The 14,588-nt window shown below is 28.5% G+C and overlaps 1 protein-coding gene across 2 annotated transcripts in view; it reads left to right on the top strand.

Moving 5' to 3' along the window:
• Rgl (Ral guanine nucleotide dissociation stimulator-like) overlaps positions 1-14,588 on the top strand; it is a 401,623-nt gene that overhangs the window by 374,200 nt on the left and 12,835 nt on the right. For both annotated transcript variants that reach the window (XM_075356812.1, XM_075356811.1), the window contains exons 9-12: positions 4,598-4,762; positions 6,451-6,591; positions 10,652-10,854; positions 12,349-12,469. In XM_075356812.1, coding sequence (XP_075212927.1) covers positions 4,598-4,762; positions 6,451-6,591; positions 10,652-10,854; positions 12,349-12,469 — 630 coding nt within the window. The remainder of the gene's footprint in view (positions 1-4,597; positions 4,763-6,450; positions 6,592-10,651; positions 10,855-12,348; positions 12,470-14,588) is intronic.

Here is a 14,588-nt window from a genome sequence, read left to right as displayed (position 1 = left end):
TAAAATTTTCAGTTATTCATTAACACTGTTTTTTTTTTTTTTTTTGTCTTCAGTCATTTGACTGGTTTGATGCAGCTCTCCAAGATTCCCTATCTAGTGCTAGTCGTTTCATTTCAGTATACCCTCTACATCCTACATCCCCAACAATTTGTTTTACATACTCCAAACGTGGCCTGCCTACACAATTTTTCCCTTCTACCTGTCCTTCCAATATTAAAGCGACTATTCCAGGATGCCTTAGTATGTGGCCTATAAGTCTGTCTCTTCTTTTAACTATATTTTTCCAAATGCTTCTTTCTTCATCTATTTGCCGCAATACCTCTTCATTTGTCACTTTATCCAGCCATCTGATTTTTAACATTCTCCTATAGCACCACATTTCAAAAGCTTCTAATCTTTTCTTCTCAGATACTCCGATTGTCCAAGTTTCACTTCCATATAAAGCGACACTCCAAACATACACTTTCAAAAATCTTTTCCTGACATTTAAATTAATTTTTGATGTAAACAAATTATATTTCTTACTGAAGGCTCGTTTAGCTTGTGCTATTCGGCATTTTATATCGCTCCTGCTTCGTCCATCTTTAGTAATTTTACTTCCCAATTAACAAAATTCTTCTACCTCCATAATCTTTTCTCCTCCTATTTTCACATTCAGCGGTCCATCTTTGTTATTTCTACTACATTTCATTACTTTTGTTTTGTTCTTGTTTATTTTCATGCGATAGTTCTTGCGTAGGACTTCATCTATGCCGTTCATTGTTTCTTCTAAATCCTTTTTACTCTCGGCTGGAATTACTATATCTTCAGCAAATCGTAGCATCTTTATCTTTTCACCTTGTACTGTTACTCCGAATCTAAATTGTTCTTTAACATCATTAACTGCTAGTTCCATGTAAAGATTAAAAAGTAACGGAGATAGGGAACATCCTTGTCGGACTCCCTTTCTTATTAGGGCTTCTTTCTTATGTTCTTCAATTGTTATTGTTGCTGTTTGGTTCCTGTACATGTTAGCAATTGTTCTTCTATCTCTGTATTTGAACCCTAATTTTTTTTAAATGCTGAACATTTTATTCCAGTCTACGTTATCGAAAGCCTTTTCTAGGTCTATAAACGCCAAGTATGTTGGTTTGTTTTTCTTTAATCTTCCTTCTACTATTAATCTGAGGCCTAAAATTGCTTCCCTTGTCCCTATACTTTTCCTGAAACCAAATTGGTCTTCTCCTAACACTTCTTCCACTCTCCTCTCAATTCTTCTGTATAGAATTCTAGTTAAGATTTTTGATCCATGACTAGTTAAACTAATTGTTCTATATTCTTCACATTTATCTGCCCCTGCTTTCTTTGGTATCATAACTATAACACTTTTTTTGAAGTCTGATGGAAATTCCCCATTTTCATAAATATTACACACCAGTTTGTATAATCTATCAATCGCTTCCTCACCTGCACTGCGCAGTAATTCTACAGGTATTCCGTCTATTCCAGGAGCCTTTCTGCCATTTAAATCTTTTAATGCTCTCTTAAATTCAGATCTCAGTATTGTTTCTCCCATTTCATCCTCCTCAACTTCCTCTTCTTCCTCTATAACACCATTTTCTAATTCATTTCCTCCGTATAACTCTTCAATATATTCCACCCATCTATCGACTTTACCTTTCGTATTATATATTGGTGTACCATCTTTGTTTAACACATTATTAGATTTTAATTTATGTACCCCAAAATTTTCCTTAACTTTCATGTATGCTCCGTCTATTTTACCAATGTTCATTTCTCTTTCCACTTCTGAACACTTTTCTTTAATCCACTCTTCTTTCACCAGTTTGCACTTCCTGTTTATAGCATTTCTTAATTTCCGATAGTTCCTTTTACTTTCTTCATCACTAGCATTCTTATATTTTCTACGTTCATCCATCAGCTGCAATATATCGTCTGAAACCCAAGGTTTTCTACCGGTTCTCTTTATTCCGCCTAAGTTTGCTTCTGCTGATTATGAATTTCCTTTTTAACATTCTCCCATTCTTCTTCTACATTTTCTACCTTATCTTTTTTTACTCAGACCTCTTGCGATGTCCTCCTCAAAAATCTTCTTTACCTCCTCTTCCTCAAGCTTCTCTAAATTCCACCGATTCATCTGACACCTTTTCTTCAGGTTTTTAAACCCCAATCTACATTTCATTATCACCAAATTATGGTCGCTATCAATGTCTGCTCCAGGGTAAGTTTTGCAGTCAACGAGTTGATTTCTAAATCTTTGCTTAACCATGATATAATCTATCTGATACCTTCCAGTATCGCCTAGCTTTTTCCAAGTGTATATTCTTCTATTATGATTTTTAAATTGGGTGTTGGCAATTACTAAATTATACTTCGTGCAAAATTCTATAAGTCGGTCCCCTCTTTCATTCCTTTTGCCCAGCCCGTATTCACCCACTATATTTCCTTCCTTGCCTTTTCTAATGCTTGCATTCCAATCTCCAACTATTATTAAATTTTCATCTCCTTTTACGTGTTTAATTGCTTCATCAATCTCTTCGTATACACACTCTACCTCATCATCATCATGGGCGCTTGTAGGCATATAGACGTTAACAATCGTTGTCGGTTTAGGTTTTGATTTTATCCTTATTACAATGATTCTATCGCTATGCGTTTTGAAATACTCCACTCTCCTCCCTATCTTCTTGTTCATCACGAAACCTACTCCTGCCTGCCCATTATTTGACGCTGAGTTAATTACTCTAAAATCACCTGACCAAAAGTCGCCTTCCTCTTCCCACCGAACCTCACTAATTCCTACTATATCCACATTTGTCCTACCCATTTCCCTTTTTAAATTTTCTAGCCTACCAACCTTTTTCAAGCTTCTAACATTCCACGCTCCGACTCGTAGAATGTTATTTTTTAATTTTCTGGTGACCCCTTCCTTAGTAGTCCCCACCCGGAGATCCGAACGGGGGACTATTTTACCTCCGGAATATTTTACCAAGGAAGGCGCCTCCATTATTGCTATGTGAAAATGCAGAGAGCCACATTTTCTTGGAAAAAAAGCAGCTGTAGTTTTCAGTACTGCGCAGCTGAAAGCAATGGCTTTCAGCTGCGCAGTACTCAGAGGACTGAGTGATGTTGATACGGCCGTTTAAGTCGTCCTGACTCACGCCCCTAACAACTATTGAAAGAGCTGCTGCCCTCTTTCAGGAATCATTCCTTAGTCTGGCTCTCAACAGATACCTCTCCGATATGGTTGCACTTTCGGTCCAGCTACTCTGTATCCCTGAGCACTCAAGCCCCCTCACCAACGGCAAGGTCTCATGATTCATAGAGGAGGTTAACACTGTTATTGGTTTTTTATTGTAATATTGTGTTATGTTGGTTTTTCTTGTAATGTGATTTTTACAAGAAAATGAAATTTATTTTATTATTTATTAAACATCTTCCCTATTGTTTAGAAGTATTTATTAGTTTTGTTTTTTTTTTTTTTTATATATGATGTAGATTATTTTTTATTTATCCATTATTTTGTTATCCTATTTATAATGTTACATATGATCCTGGTTTTTTTTTTTGAGGTTGGCTCATTATACATTTTTCAGACAGGCTGGAATTGAATGCAGGACCTTTGGTTAGCAAGCAAACATGTTTATTGTCTTTTATCACAGAAACAGTGTTGTTGGTGTTTATTTTATTAAATGAAATCTTTTATTAATTCATATCATCCGTCCAATTTAAAGATCTCTTTAACATATCACAGGTTGCTGAATTTTGGTGGCAAGGAATTTTAATTTTTTTTGTGTTAATATTGAAGAAATGGAATTTAAAGTTTTGAATTCCAAGAATGTCTCTTTATGTCTGTATTGTATTTTTTTTATGGAAGCTTTCAAGTTTTTTTTTTTTTTTAATTGATTTATTATTAACTAAAACTTATAATTTATTAAATGTATTTAAGAATTTCTTTCCAATTTTTAATGTACATTTAAAGTTCAATTCTTTATTCATCCTTTACCAGCATCATTTACTGCAAAGATAACAAAACCAGTTATTTTTATTATTTACATTGTCACTGTATTATGTTTTCATATATTATAAGAGAGCCTAACATTTAAACTTATTGTTCTGTAATTTGTTTACCTTTATTATTCTGCAACATATTTCAGAATTTTTGAATCACTTTACCTTCAGTATGATTCTAATACCATAGTATTCAATATTTTTTTCTAATTATCTTTTCTTCAAACCAAAATAGCAATATCATCAGCGAGTGAATCTTAAATTCTATTTTTTGAGCTTGCAGTAAATTGTTGTTGCAAAGAGTAAAGTTTTTTTTAGTCCCTTTATTATTTCTTTAATTACATATTAAAACTGATGAAGGTATGATAAAAATTCATCTTATTTCTTCTGTATATAACAATTCTTTCCTAGTATTTTATCCTTATTTTTCCTGTAAGATTTGTGAAAAACTCTTCCATGTTTTTCTTATATATTAAATATAATCTTATATAATTATAATCTTATAAAATATATAATCTTATATATTTCTTACATATTAAATACTTGGTATCATTCCACATTATCAAGTGGTTGTCATTTCTTTTAGGTTGAACTGTTTGAAGAATTGGCTAGGATATTTAGTGAAGATAATAACCAGTGGGCTCAAAGAGAACTTTTAATGCGAGAAGGTACTGCTAAATTTGCTGATACTGTTGGAGAAAATGATAGGCAGCTACAAAAAGTAATTCAGAAACAAGCTAACAACAGCGGGGTAATTATTAATTTTTTTTATTTGAACATATTTTATTATGAATTACTGTTTGATGGAGTAATTTATTTTATAAATGTATTATACAGAATGGTATATTGAAATATAGTTTATTTTAAATGATTTTTATATTTATAATTAATCTAATTTTTGTCTAGCATTAGTTTAGATTACGAATTTTGTAACATCTGCCACTGATACTTAATGCAAAAACTTTTTTCAACAGATGAACCTAAGAAAATATAGCCAAAGTTTTTTGATATCAGTTGCAAACTGAAAAAGAATGTATTATGATTTAGAAATTAAAATAGTCATCTGTGAATGTTTTAATTAACTAGTTTACAAAGATTTATAACTGTGACAATTAATTTGATGTCTCATATATATATATATATATATATATATATATATATATATATATAGAAATAAGTCATCTAGAAAGTGATGTACTTCATTGAAATTTAATTATGTCAAATAGAGAAGTATTTTTTGGGTTGATAATAAATTTTTGTATCCTAGAATTCAAGCTACTGTTTTCCAACTTTATTTTTTCATTAAATGATGCTGTTGGAAAATAGCAAATTTTCAGTTAACATTGTTACATAGAATAATCTTGTCATAGAATTTTGATCACTAATTCACATTTTACTGTCTTGTTTTTGGTACTGATTGAGAGCTTACTCTATTAAATATATTTCTTTTTATGTGACAATAGTTTTTGTTGCTGTAATTTTGCAAATTATCACAGCTAAAAATTACTCAATTATTGGGCATATATGTATTCTGCAGTTTTATTTTCATAAATTTTATTTATAAACATTATGTATACTAACATAGCTCAAGAAATTCCCCTTTTGTAAATTTAAAAAATAACTTAAATCAAATTTGGGGAGAGAGAAATTTAAAAAAATAAATAAATATTTTTCTTGCAAAAAAAAATTCTATAAGAACTTTTTTTTTTAGTATTACAGCAACTGTTCTGAACACATTTACAAATAAAATTATGTATAATACATTGGAATAATTTAGAAGATTATTTGTAAAAAAAAAATAAAGTTATAAATGCATTAGACCAAAACCAGTCTGCCACCACAGAAATAAAGGTCTACCAACTAATAGGGCTAAATATGAAGTTACGAGATTGCAATATATTTATTTATTAACAATAAGCTGCTGTCCAGCTAGCAGTTTCTTTTGAATGATAATGAACTTTGTACTGTTTGAAAATTGCCTTGCTTGACTGGACTGGAACCTGGAACCTCTGGATGAAAGGCAGAGCCACTACCACTCCTTCACAGGGATCAGTGGAATAAAACTAATCTTAATTTAAAACTATAAAAAATATAATTCTTTAATGGATTAAAACCAAAATTCTTTCTTAATAGTTGCTAGTCCCAAAGCTCAATTCATGTAGTTATTATTTTTAATTGTAAACATAGTTGATGAAAAAATTATTAGTTATCTGAATTATTTAGGTTTTTTGTTTAAAATCTAAGAATATTACTTGTGCTTTTAAAATATTTTAAAAATATGTTTATATAATAGTATTGTACCAGTTACTTTAAAAATTGTTTTTTTAACTATTATATTATAATAATTAAGTATATTATATTATTATAATTAAACATAAATTATTTTATACTTTAAAAAAAAAAGATTATTAGTATAAATATTTTTTTTTTATTTTTCAGAATATAAGTCATGGCACTATTCCATACCTTGGCACTTTCTTAACTGATCTCACTATGATAGATACAGCTATACCTGATACACTGTATGATGGTCTTATTAATTTTGATAAACGTAGAAAAGAATTTGAAGTTTTAGCCCAGGTAAGACTCTTTTAAATTTGCTGTCTGTTGTTTTTTCATGTTTTTAATATTTGATTGTTTCAATTTATTATAATTACATCACTGATAAATTTATTTATGTTATATAATTATATATATGTATATATAAATTACACCACCTTTAACTTTTTTTTTAATTGAAATAACTGGATGCGGTTTGCAGCATTCTTCTTTGTACCAAGGAATGTAACTCAGTAAGCACCAATTTAGAGTATTCGACCTTGTGGGGGCAAGAACGCTCAAACGTTTTAAATGGAACATATGGTCATGTGATATCTTATTACTTTGTTCGATAAGCAAAATGGTATAAAAAAAATAAATAAATTTTGACAATTTAAACCAAAATGGCTACAATATCATCATTATGTTAATTAAAAATTAATTACTCAAATTTTTCAAATATTTCTTTTAATTAAACTTACACAGTCTTGATTATAAAAATAATTAAATTACTCATTTTTTAATATTAATATTTTATTTAAGAAACTTTTTAAAAAGTAGTTGCTACTTCATAAGTTGGCAGTGTCAACAATTGATCAACAATAATAATTAAACAAAGTTAAGTTACACTTTTCAAAATTTATATTTATTGTGATTATGTGATAAATAGCTAACAGATGTTGAACTGCATTAGAATTATTTTTGGATGAAATTTTGTGTTTTTTTTATTTGCAAGCTTTAAAAAAGTTTAAATTAGAAAGGTTAAAAAATAAAAACGGTAAAAACAATCAAAGAAATCAAAAAACGTAATTAGATTTAAAAAGTTTAACCTGACTCAGAAACTTTGTTTAGTTTTTAATTTAATTTAAAAAAACATAATCTATGAAAAAAATATTGATTAAAATAGTTTATAGATTAAAATAATCTATAAAAAAAATGTTTGATTAAAAACCATGTTTTTTTTCAATTCAATAAAGAGTCAAGATAGTATTTTTATTTGGAAAAATAACCATACAAAGGGACTATCCTGACCCTTTTAGGGAAAGACATACATTTTGTGACAATCCCAGTTGCCACACCATCCTCTCTGTTCTTAGCCCTTATAGGCTTTACCAGAGGTATCGCAGTCACAAATTCAATAGAAAAATTTTAGTGCAGTGGTAGTGTTTAAGAAAAAACCCTGGCTAACTCAATACAGATAAAATTGTTGAAGAAGGAATATTAGCAAAAATGTATGTTAATAATCAACAATCGGACAGAGCAATTGCACAAAATAATCATTTATCTAGGTGGTCAGTGCAAAAAAAAAGAAGATACAAGATTTAATTAGTTTAAGAATTTTTTGAAGATGATATTGATATGATATTGAAATTTTGACACAGAGACTAACAGCAAGATTTCTTGCTTCAACATATTGTTCACTGACAAAGCCTCATTTACTTTATATGGAACTATTAACAAACATAATAGTAGATACTGGTCCCAAGAAAACCTTCACTGGTATTGCAAAAGTCATAGCCAGCATCCAGAGCAGTTAAATTTATGGGCTGGAATAATAGGTGACACACTTCTTGAACCATTTGTCATTAATGGTAACTTAGATCATGTTATGTACAATGCTTTGCTGAACGAGCAGATATTTCCAGCTCTCAACAATTTGATTGAGATAGCTCATAGACCAAACAGACAATCTTTATCTATGAAAGAAGATGTGTTTTATCTAGTTAGATGGTGCTTCTCTGCAATATGCTCACAACATGAAAAATGAACCAGCAGTTTCCAAATTGTTGGATAGGTCAATGTGACAGTATTGAATAGCCAGCCAGGTTATCCGACCTAAATCCTCTTGATTTTTTCCTGTGGAGCACTTAAAATCAACTGTTTACAGCTCACAACCAACTTCTCTCAAAGAATTAAGGAAGATTTCACAAAAAACTTTCCGCTGCATGAGAGAAGCTTTCGGGTAGTGTCTTTGTATTACTGCATGGAGTAAAAAGGAAGGCAGTTTAAACATTTAATATGAAGTGAGAAGAAATAACATTTTTTAACTGAAATAATTTTATTAGGTGATATTTTTAATTCATGAAATTATAGGACTTTTTTTTTAAAAAAAGATAAAATTAATTGCATACAATAATAATACATGCAATGAAAATTGTATTACATACAATGACAATATTAAATCATAAACTGTTATTTACTTTAATAGAATTCTTCAAGACTAAGTTTAATTAAAAGGAATATTTCAAAAGTTTTAATAATTAATTTTTTCAGTTTTTAATTAATGTAATGACATTTATGGTCACCATTTTGGTTTAAATAGTCAGAATTTAATTTTTTGATACCGTTTTTCTTGTCTCCCAATGATCTTTAAAACAAGTATCACATGAACATATGTTCCATTTAAAATTTTTCAGTCACCCATGCCTCCTCTTAAGGCCGAATACTCTAAATTGGGGCCTACTGAATTAGTTTCTCTTATTGGAAAAGATTTCCAAAGAGAGAATCGGGATACCTCAAATAAAAAAAAATTAAAGGGAAGACTACAACCATAGTTCTAGCTGTTTGTGAAACAAACACATTGTTGGCTGCCATTTTAGATTGGGCAATCAGAATTTAGTTTTAAGTATATTATTTTTCTCATCTCATCGAGCTTTTTAAAGTGATATATCAAATGACCATTGGTCCCATTTGAAATTTTTGAGCTGCCACCCAAAAATCAAAAAGAGTAATGTTCATTGAAAGCACCGTGGTTCAAGGTAGGATGCTGCAATCTGAATAATAAATAATATGTTTTAGATCTATGAAAGGCTTTCTACATCTTTTTTTCTGCATCTATGATGCTGAAACATTATGATACAAGTCTTGTAACAGTGTAATCACTTTTAATTGGTTCTGAATAACTATTTGCTTATATACATAGTTTACTGGTTTTTATTAATGGCACTGTATCAGGAATGATTGATATGAAACTGGACAAAACTGATTACCAAACTGTATTTTGAATATCAGCTTATTATGAGGAATAGAGCAATTATATATTTTATAATGTTTGGTAATTTAATTTATTATTTTCAAAAATTTAGATTTAATTAATTTAAAAAAAATACAGAATAGAGGATTTGATTGCTGATTGCAGAAAGACACAATAAGAACTTGAAGAGTACACAGTGGTATAAACTACCTTCATAGCAAGCTGTCATTAAACAATTAGAATGATATCACATAGTTAGCAGTAATAAATTTAAATCATTTCATATGATGTGTGTCCAGCAAATTCTAGCTTTTTTAGGATGTGTGTTTTCATTTGTGTAAGAGAAATTACAGCTAAACAGCCTATAACTGTATTATCAGTTATTATATTTGATTATATAAAAGTTTGTTAGTCAACATTTAATTATAGCTATTTACTGTTATCCAGGAAAATATTGTAATCCAACTTTTTTTTTTTTAAATGTACGTTCTGATATTCATTTTAAAAAAAATTATGAAAATTTAAACTAGAGTGTCAAATCAAAGATCTACATGAAAGAAGACACCTACTAAATGCTAGTTTTACCTTGTATCCCACTTTTACCATATAATGCTAGCTTATATGGTACACCAAGGGCTTTGTGTACAAGCAGTTTGCTATCTTTCAGTCCTTTGTCAGAACTTGTAAGAATTTTTTAATTTACCACAAAGAATTTCAGAAAATTCAGCTCGTGACTTATTCTTGAATTGTCTGTCTTCTGCTTGCTAAGGTAATACTGATCTTTGCACCACTACCCTGACTATATTGGTGAAGTAATGCTCACTAACGTAGTCTTCGACCAGAAATAGTAATCGACAAAGAGAAATGAAAATTTTGATTTTGTGGATTTTTAATTTGTATCTAGACAGTGAAACCTGTTATTTCATATTCCCATACAGTTTACTTACAAAGTTTATATACCTATATTTTTTTTCTATTTATGGATATACGCTGCATTTCAATATTTATAATATAAATATTGATAGTAGCAGTATTTATAAATTGACTTGAATATCATTGATTGCTTTAAAAGTATTTTTGTTTTTATTGATTGTCTTATATAAAAGTTGTTATTATTTCTGTTAACAGATTAAATTGTTGCAAGGAGCAGCAAATGCATATAATATTCATGAGGATTATGCATTTGATCGTTGGTTTGATTCAATTTTAACGCTTGATGATAGAGAAGCATATCAGTTATCTTGCCATATTGAACCAGCTGGTGCTCCATCTGCAGCTTCAATAATCTCAACTACATCATCTTCTGTTAACAAGTACAAAAAGAGACCTGGGTATGTTTTGTAGATAATTTGATTTTTTTTCAAGAAAAATATAATTCAACAATCACAAACTTTTCTGATTACCTCAGATTTTCAAAAATTATTCATTATTTTCTGCTTCTTAAAATTTCTTTAATTCTAAATTTTTTAAAAGAAGCGTGAAAATTTTACTGTTTTTCTTGATAATAAAATTTCACTGCCATGAAATCTTAGTTTTATGTCCAGTACTGTCCCAGCTTCATTCAGCATCGATACAAAATAAGTAACTGCTACATAATGACATGTAACTTAGTTTCTATCTCAGTTATAAGTTGATTCATTTAAAAACATCCTACCTCTGATTAAAAGAGTTGGCTTCAACACTTTGGGAGATATAGAAAGAAATTAAAATCTTTGGAGTGATTATTTATTCATTTACAATTAATAAAAAAAAACAAGACAGTATCTAAATACAGGATTACAATATATGATATTTATACATGATATTTAATTAAATAAAGATCTGTAGGTTCTTATCGTTCCTCCTTAACAAGAATTTCATAATTTACAATGCAAGCCTTGTATTGTTTTGGTTTTTCTCTGAATACAGAGTTATAGTAAGTTAGAAAAGCAGAAAGATTAAAAGACCTTGCTTTAAAAAAAAAAGTAAAAAGATAAACCAAAAACCACCCTCGGGTTGGGTGAAATTCATCATTAGCAGTTTTTGTTAGAAAACGAGTTGAATTGTTGTCTTTGCCAGGTCCCAGCTCCCTTCAATGTTACATAATGCAATGAGATATTATTCCTTAAATATCAACTATTCAGAGATTGCTCCAAAGAAATACTGAGAAAAAAGATAACTGTCAAAACCTAGAACATTTGTGGAAACATCAGGTTGTAAGGAAGAAAGAAATCCAGTAAAAGAATTTAAACTCCTTTATCGAGTTGAAAAATAAATAATATGTGTTTTAATATAACTAAGTTTTGTGTATAGAGTGTAACTTGCTTTTTAGGATACAACATTCCCATGATTATGATGTACGTATTTAATGAAACCATATCACCATCATTTATTTAACCCTACTCATGTTGTAAAAAATTGCCTTACATTTTACTATTGAGAAATCTATTGTATTTAATTTCACTGCATTAATCAGTCAATACATTACCATTTTATGAAAACGGCTACTTATTTTTTAATATATAGTTTTGTTAGATATGTAATGTAAATTATGAACTATATGATTATTTTTGTGCAGTAATGTTCATTAGTGCACATGTTTTTCAACTTTATAATTATTCATGTATTATTTTTTATGTGATAATAATCTTAAATGTCCCATATCACAACTGTCTTTTCTTTTTTGAGAACAAAAAAAGTAATTTATATAAACTTTACAGTTTTATTATCTTATTTTTAATTGAATTTATGAAATATTTATTTAATTTATATGAATATGAGTGTGAATATTTTTATACCATTTAAAATACATTTCACCTAATCTTCTTTTATTATTTTAATTACAGTCTTGGGCATAGGAAAAATGATTCAATTGCTAGTACATCGAGTAGTTCAAGTAGTCAATTTTATTGTGATCTTAGTGTTGACAGTCTACCTTCATCACCACACAATTCTCTTGATCGTAAGGTAACAATTATTCATTTTATTTATTAATACTACTATTCATTCCCTTATTAATAACAGTTTGATGTGTGATAACCATTGTAGTTTGTTTTTTGGTTCTCCATATTTTTGTTAACTCTCTGTTATTGATGCTTTTTAAAAACAATAACATTAATTATTATGTTTATTGATCATTTCATGAAGTATGTTTTATTATTTGTTTTCTTTTTTAAATTGTGACTTATACTCAAAGCTGTTATAAAATTAATTTTATAATTATGAGTTTATTATCAATGAGAGTAATCTACAGAACAACATAAAAATTTTCACAGTTCTCTTTCATTAGTTCAAAGTTTTTTTGTTTTTTTTTTTTTTAATGAAAATATATTCAAGCCTTTAAGAAAATCCTAAAATTTAGACATTTTTGGTAGTTCAGTTATATTTAATATTAAATTGAAATGGAAAAAGTAGCTGTGTATATTTGACTTTTCATAAGTTACCATTTCATTCTTAGTATTACAATGTAAATTTTGTTTTACCGCATGAGTTTGTTACTTAACTTTAAGTTAATAAATTTAAAAAAAAAAAATTATACAGGTTAAGAATTGTGTAAGTAAATTTTTATGAAAGGGTTTATATGGGTAGCTTGTTTCAGCATTTGAAAGCATACTTTCTACACTTATGTAATGTGACATATTATTCTAATTCATTTATACAATAATTGTATTATATATACATACATATTGTTTTTGAAATATTTGTTACATTTTAATATAGAACAATTCATAGAATTATAATATTTATTTCCCACATTATTATCAAATTAATTTTTTTAGGGCAAATTAAATTCATTTAATACTTTCTTGAATGTTTAATATTGTTAGTTTCTATGTTTTGGATTATTTTTTATTTGTAAATGAATAATTCATACATATAATTAATAAATTATATATCACATAAAGCAACTCTGTCTAATTGCAGCATATGACAAGTGTTTAATGTGCATGACCATATTACAAAATAAATATATAAAATGTAATGAAAGTTTCCAGTAAAAAATTAAAAAATTACAAGATTAAAATTTAGTAAAAATGTTATAGTATTAATTTGATAGTAAAAATTATAAGTATTTAAAGTTTATAATTTATTTAATTGTTTATCTTTTACTGACTACTGTAGAATATAAGGACAGGGTAAGGCCTGGTTTATTTATGGACACACTTCTAATTTCTATTCAATTTATTAACATTCTGTTGCATCAAATCAATTACAAAAATATTAATATTGTTTTTAAAATAAAGTCCTTTTTTATGTCAATAAAAAAGGACTTTATACTCACACTATAAGTGCGAGTATAGTGTATCAGTCAAACTTTTGGGTTTGGGATTTTTTCAGATCTCTACATTTCATGATCCCCTCTAACCAGAAAACACAAAAACCCATGGAAAATTCTGGAAGATTTTGGGTACATACAAACAAAAAATATTTTGGCCTGTATTTTGATAAATGTCTGGACTGCCTGAATATTTAAAAGTAAACTTCAACTTAAATATTTCTAAATATGGTACATTGATGCCACTAAATTTTAAACTTAATCAAACAAGAGGGTGGGATGTTTATCACAATTTTAAAATTTCAACTTTTGTTAGTTATCATAGAAACTTGTTATTTGTTATATTGTTACCCCCGGTGAAAGAGCCATAGAATGGCCTACCAGTCTTCAGATCAGTCTCCTCCAGATTATTATTTTTGGGATTACTTAAAACTAATGCAGTAACAACAAACAAAACCTGTAAACATTGATAACTAAAAAGGCATATAATTGACAAATTTCCACATGTATCACCAAACTTGATACAAGTTATAAACGTTTGTTACTTTAAGTTAGCGCACTGCTGCCAAATTGTAGAGGGAAAACATTTTGAACTTTTCTTGTAGAATGGTATGCTTTCAAAATTAATTGTATTTAGTAATTTAGAACTGAAGAGATTTAACAAAATTTTAACCAAGCCATTTAATTTGTAGTAGCTGCAAACTATTAATTATTGTGTATTATTATATTTAGTGTTATTTATTATTGTGAAGGCTTTTATTATTAGTTTTTGGGCCATTAATTCCAGCATTAACTGTTTAAAGTTTGTTG

The sequence above is a fragment of the Lycorma delicatula genome, chromosome 2 (genome assembly GCF_047948215.1).
Source record: "Lycorma delicatula isolate Av1 chromosome 2, ASM4794821v1, whole genome shotgun sequence".
Classification (NCBI taxonomy): domain Eukaryota; kingdom Metazoa; phylum Arthropoda; class Insecta; order Hemiptera; family Fulgoridae; genus Lycorma; species Lycorma delicatula.
This window is presented reverse-complemented; position numbering and strand designations above follow the sequence as displayed.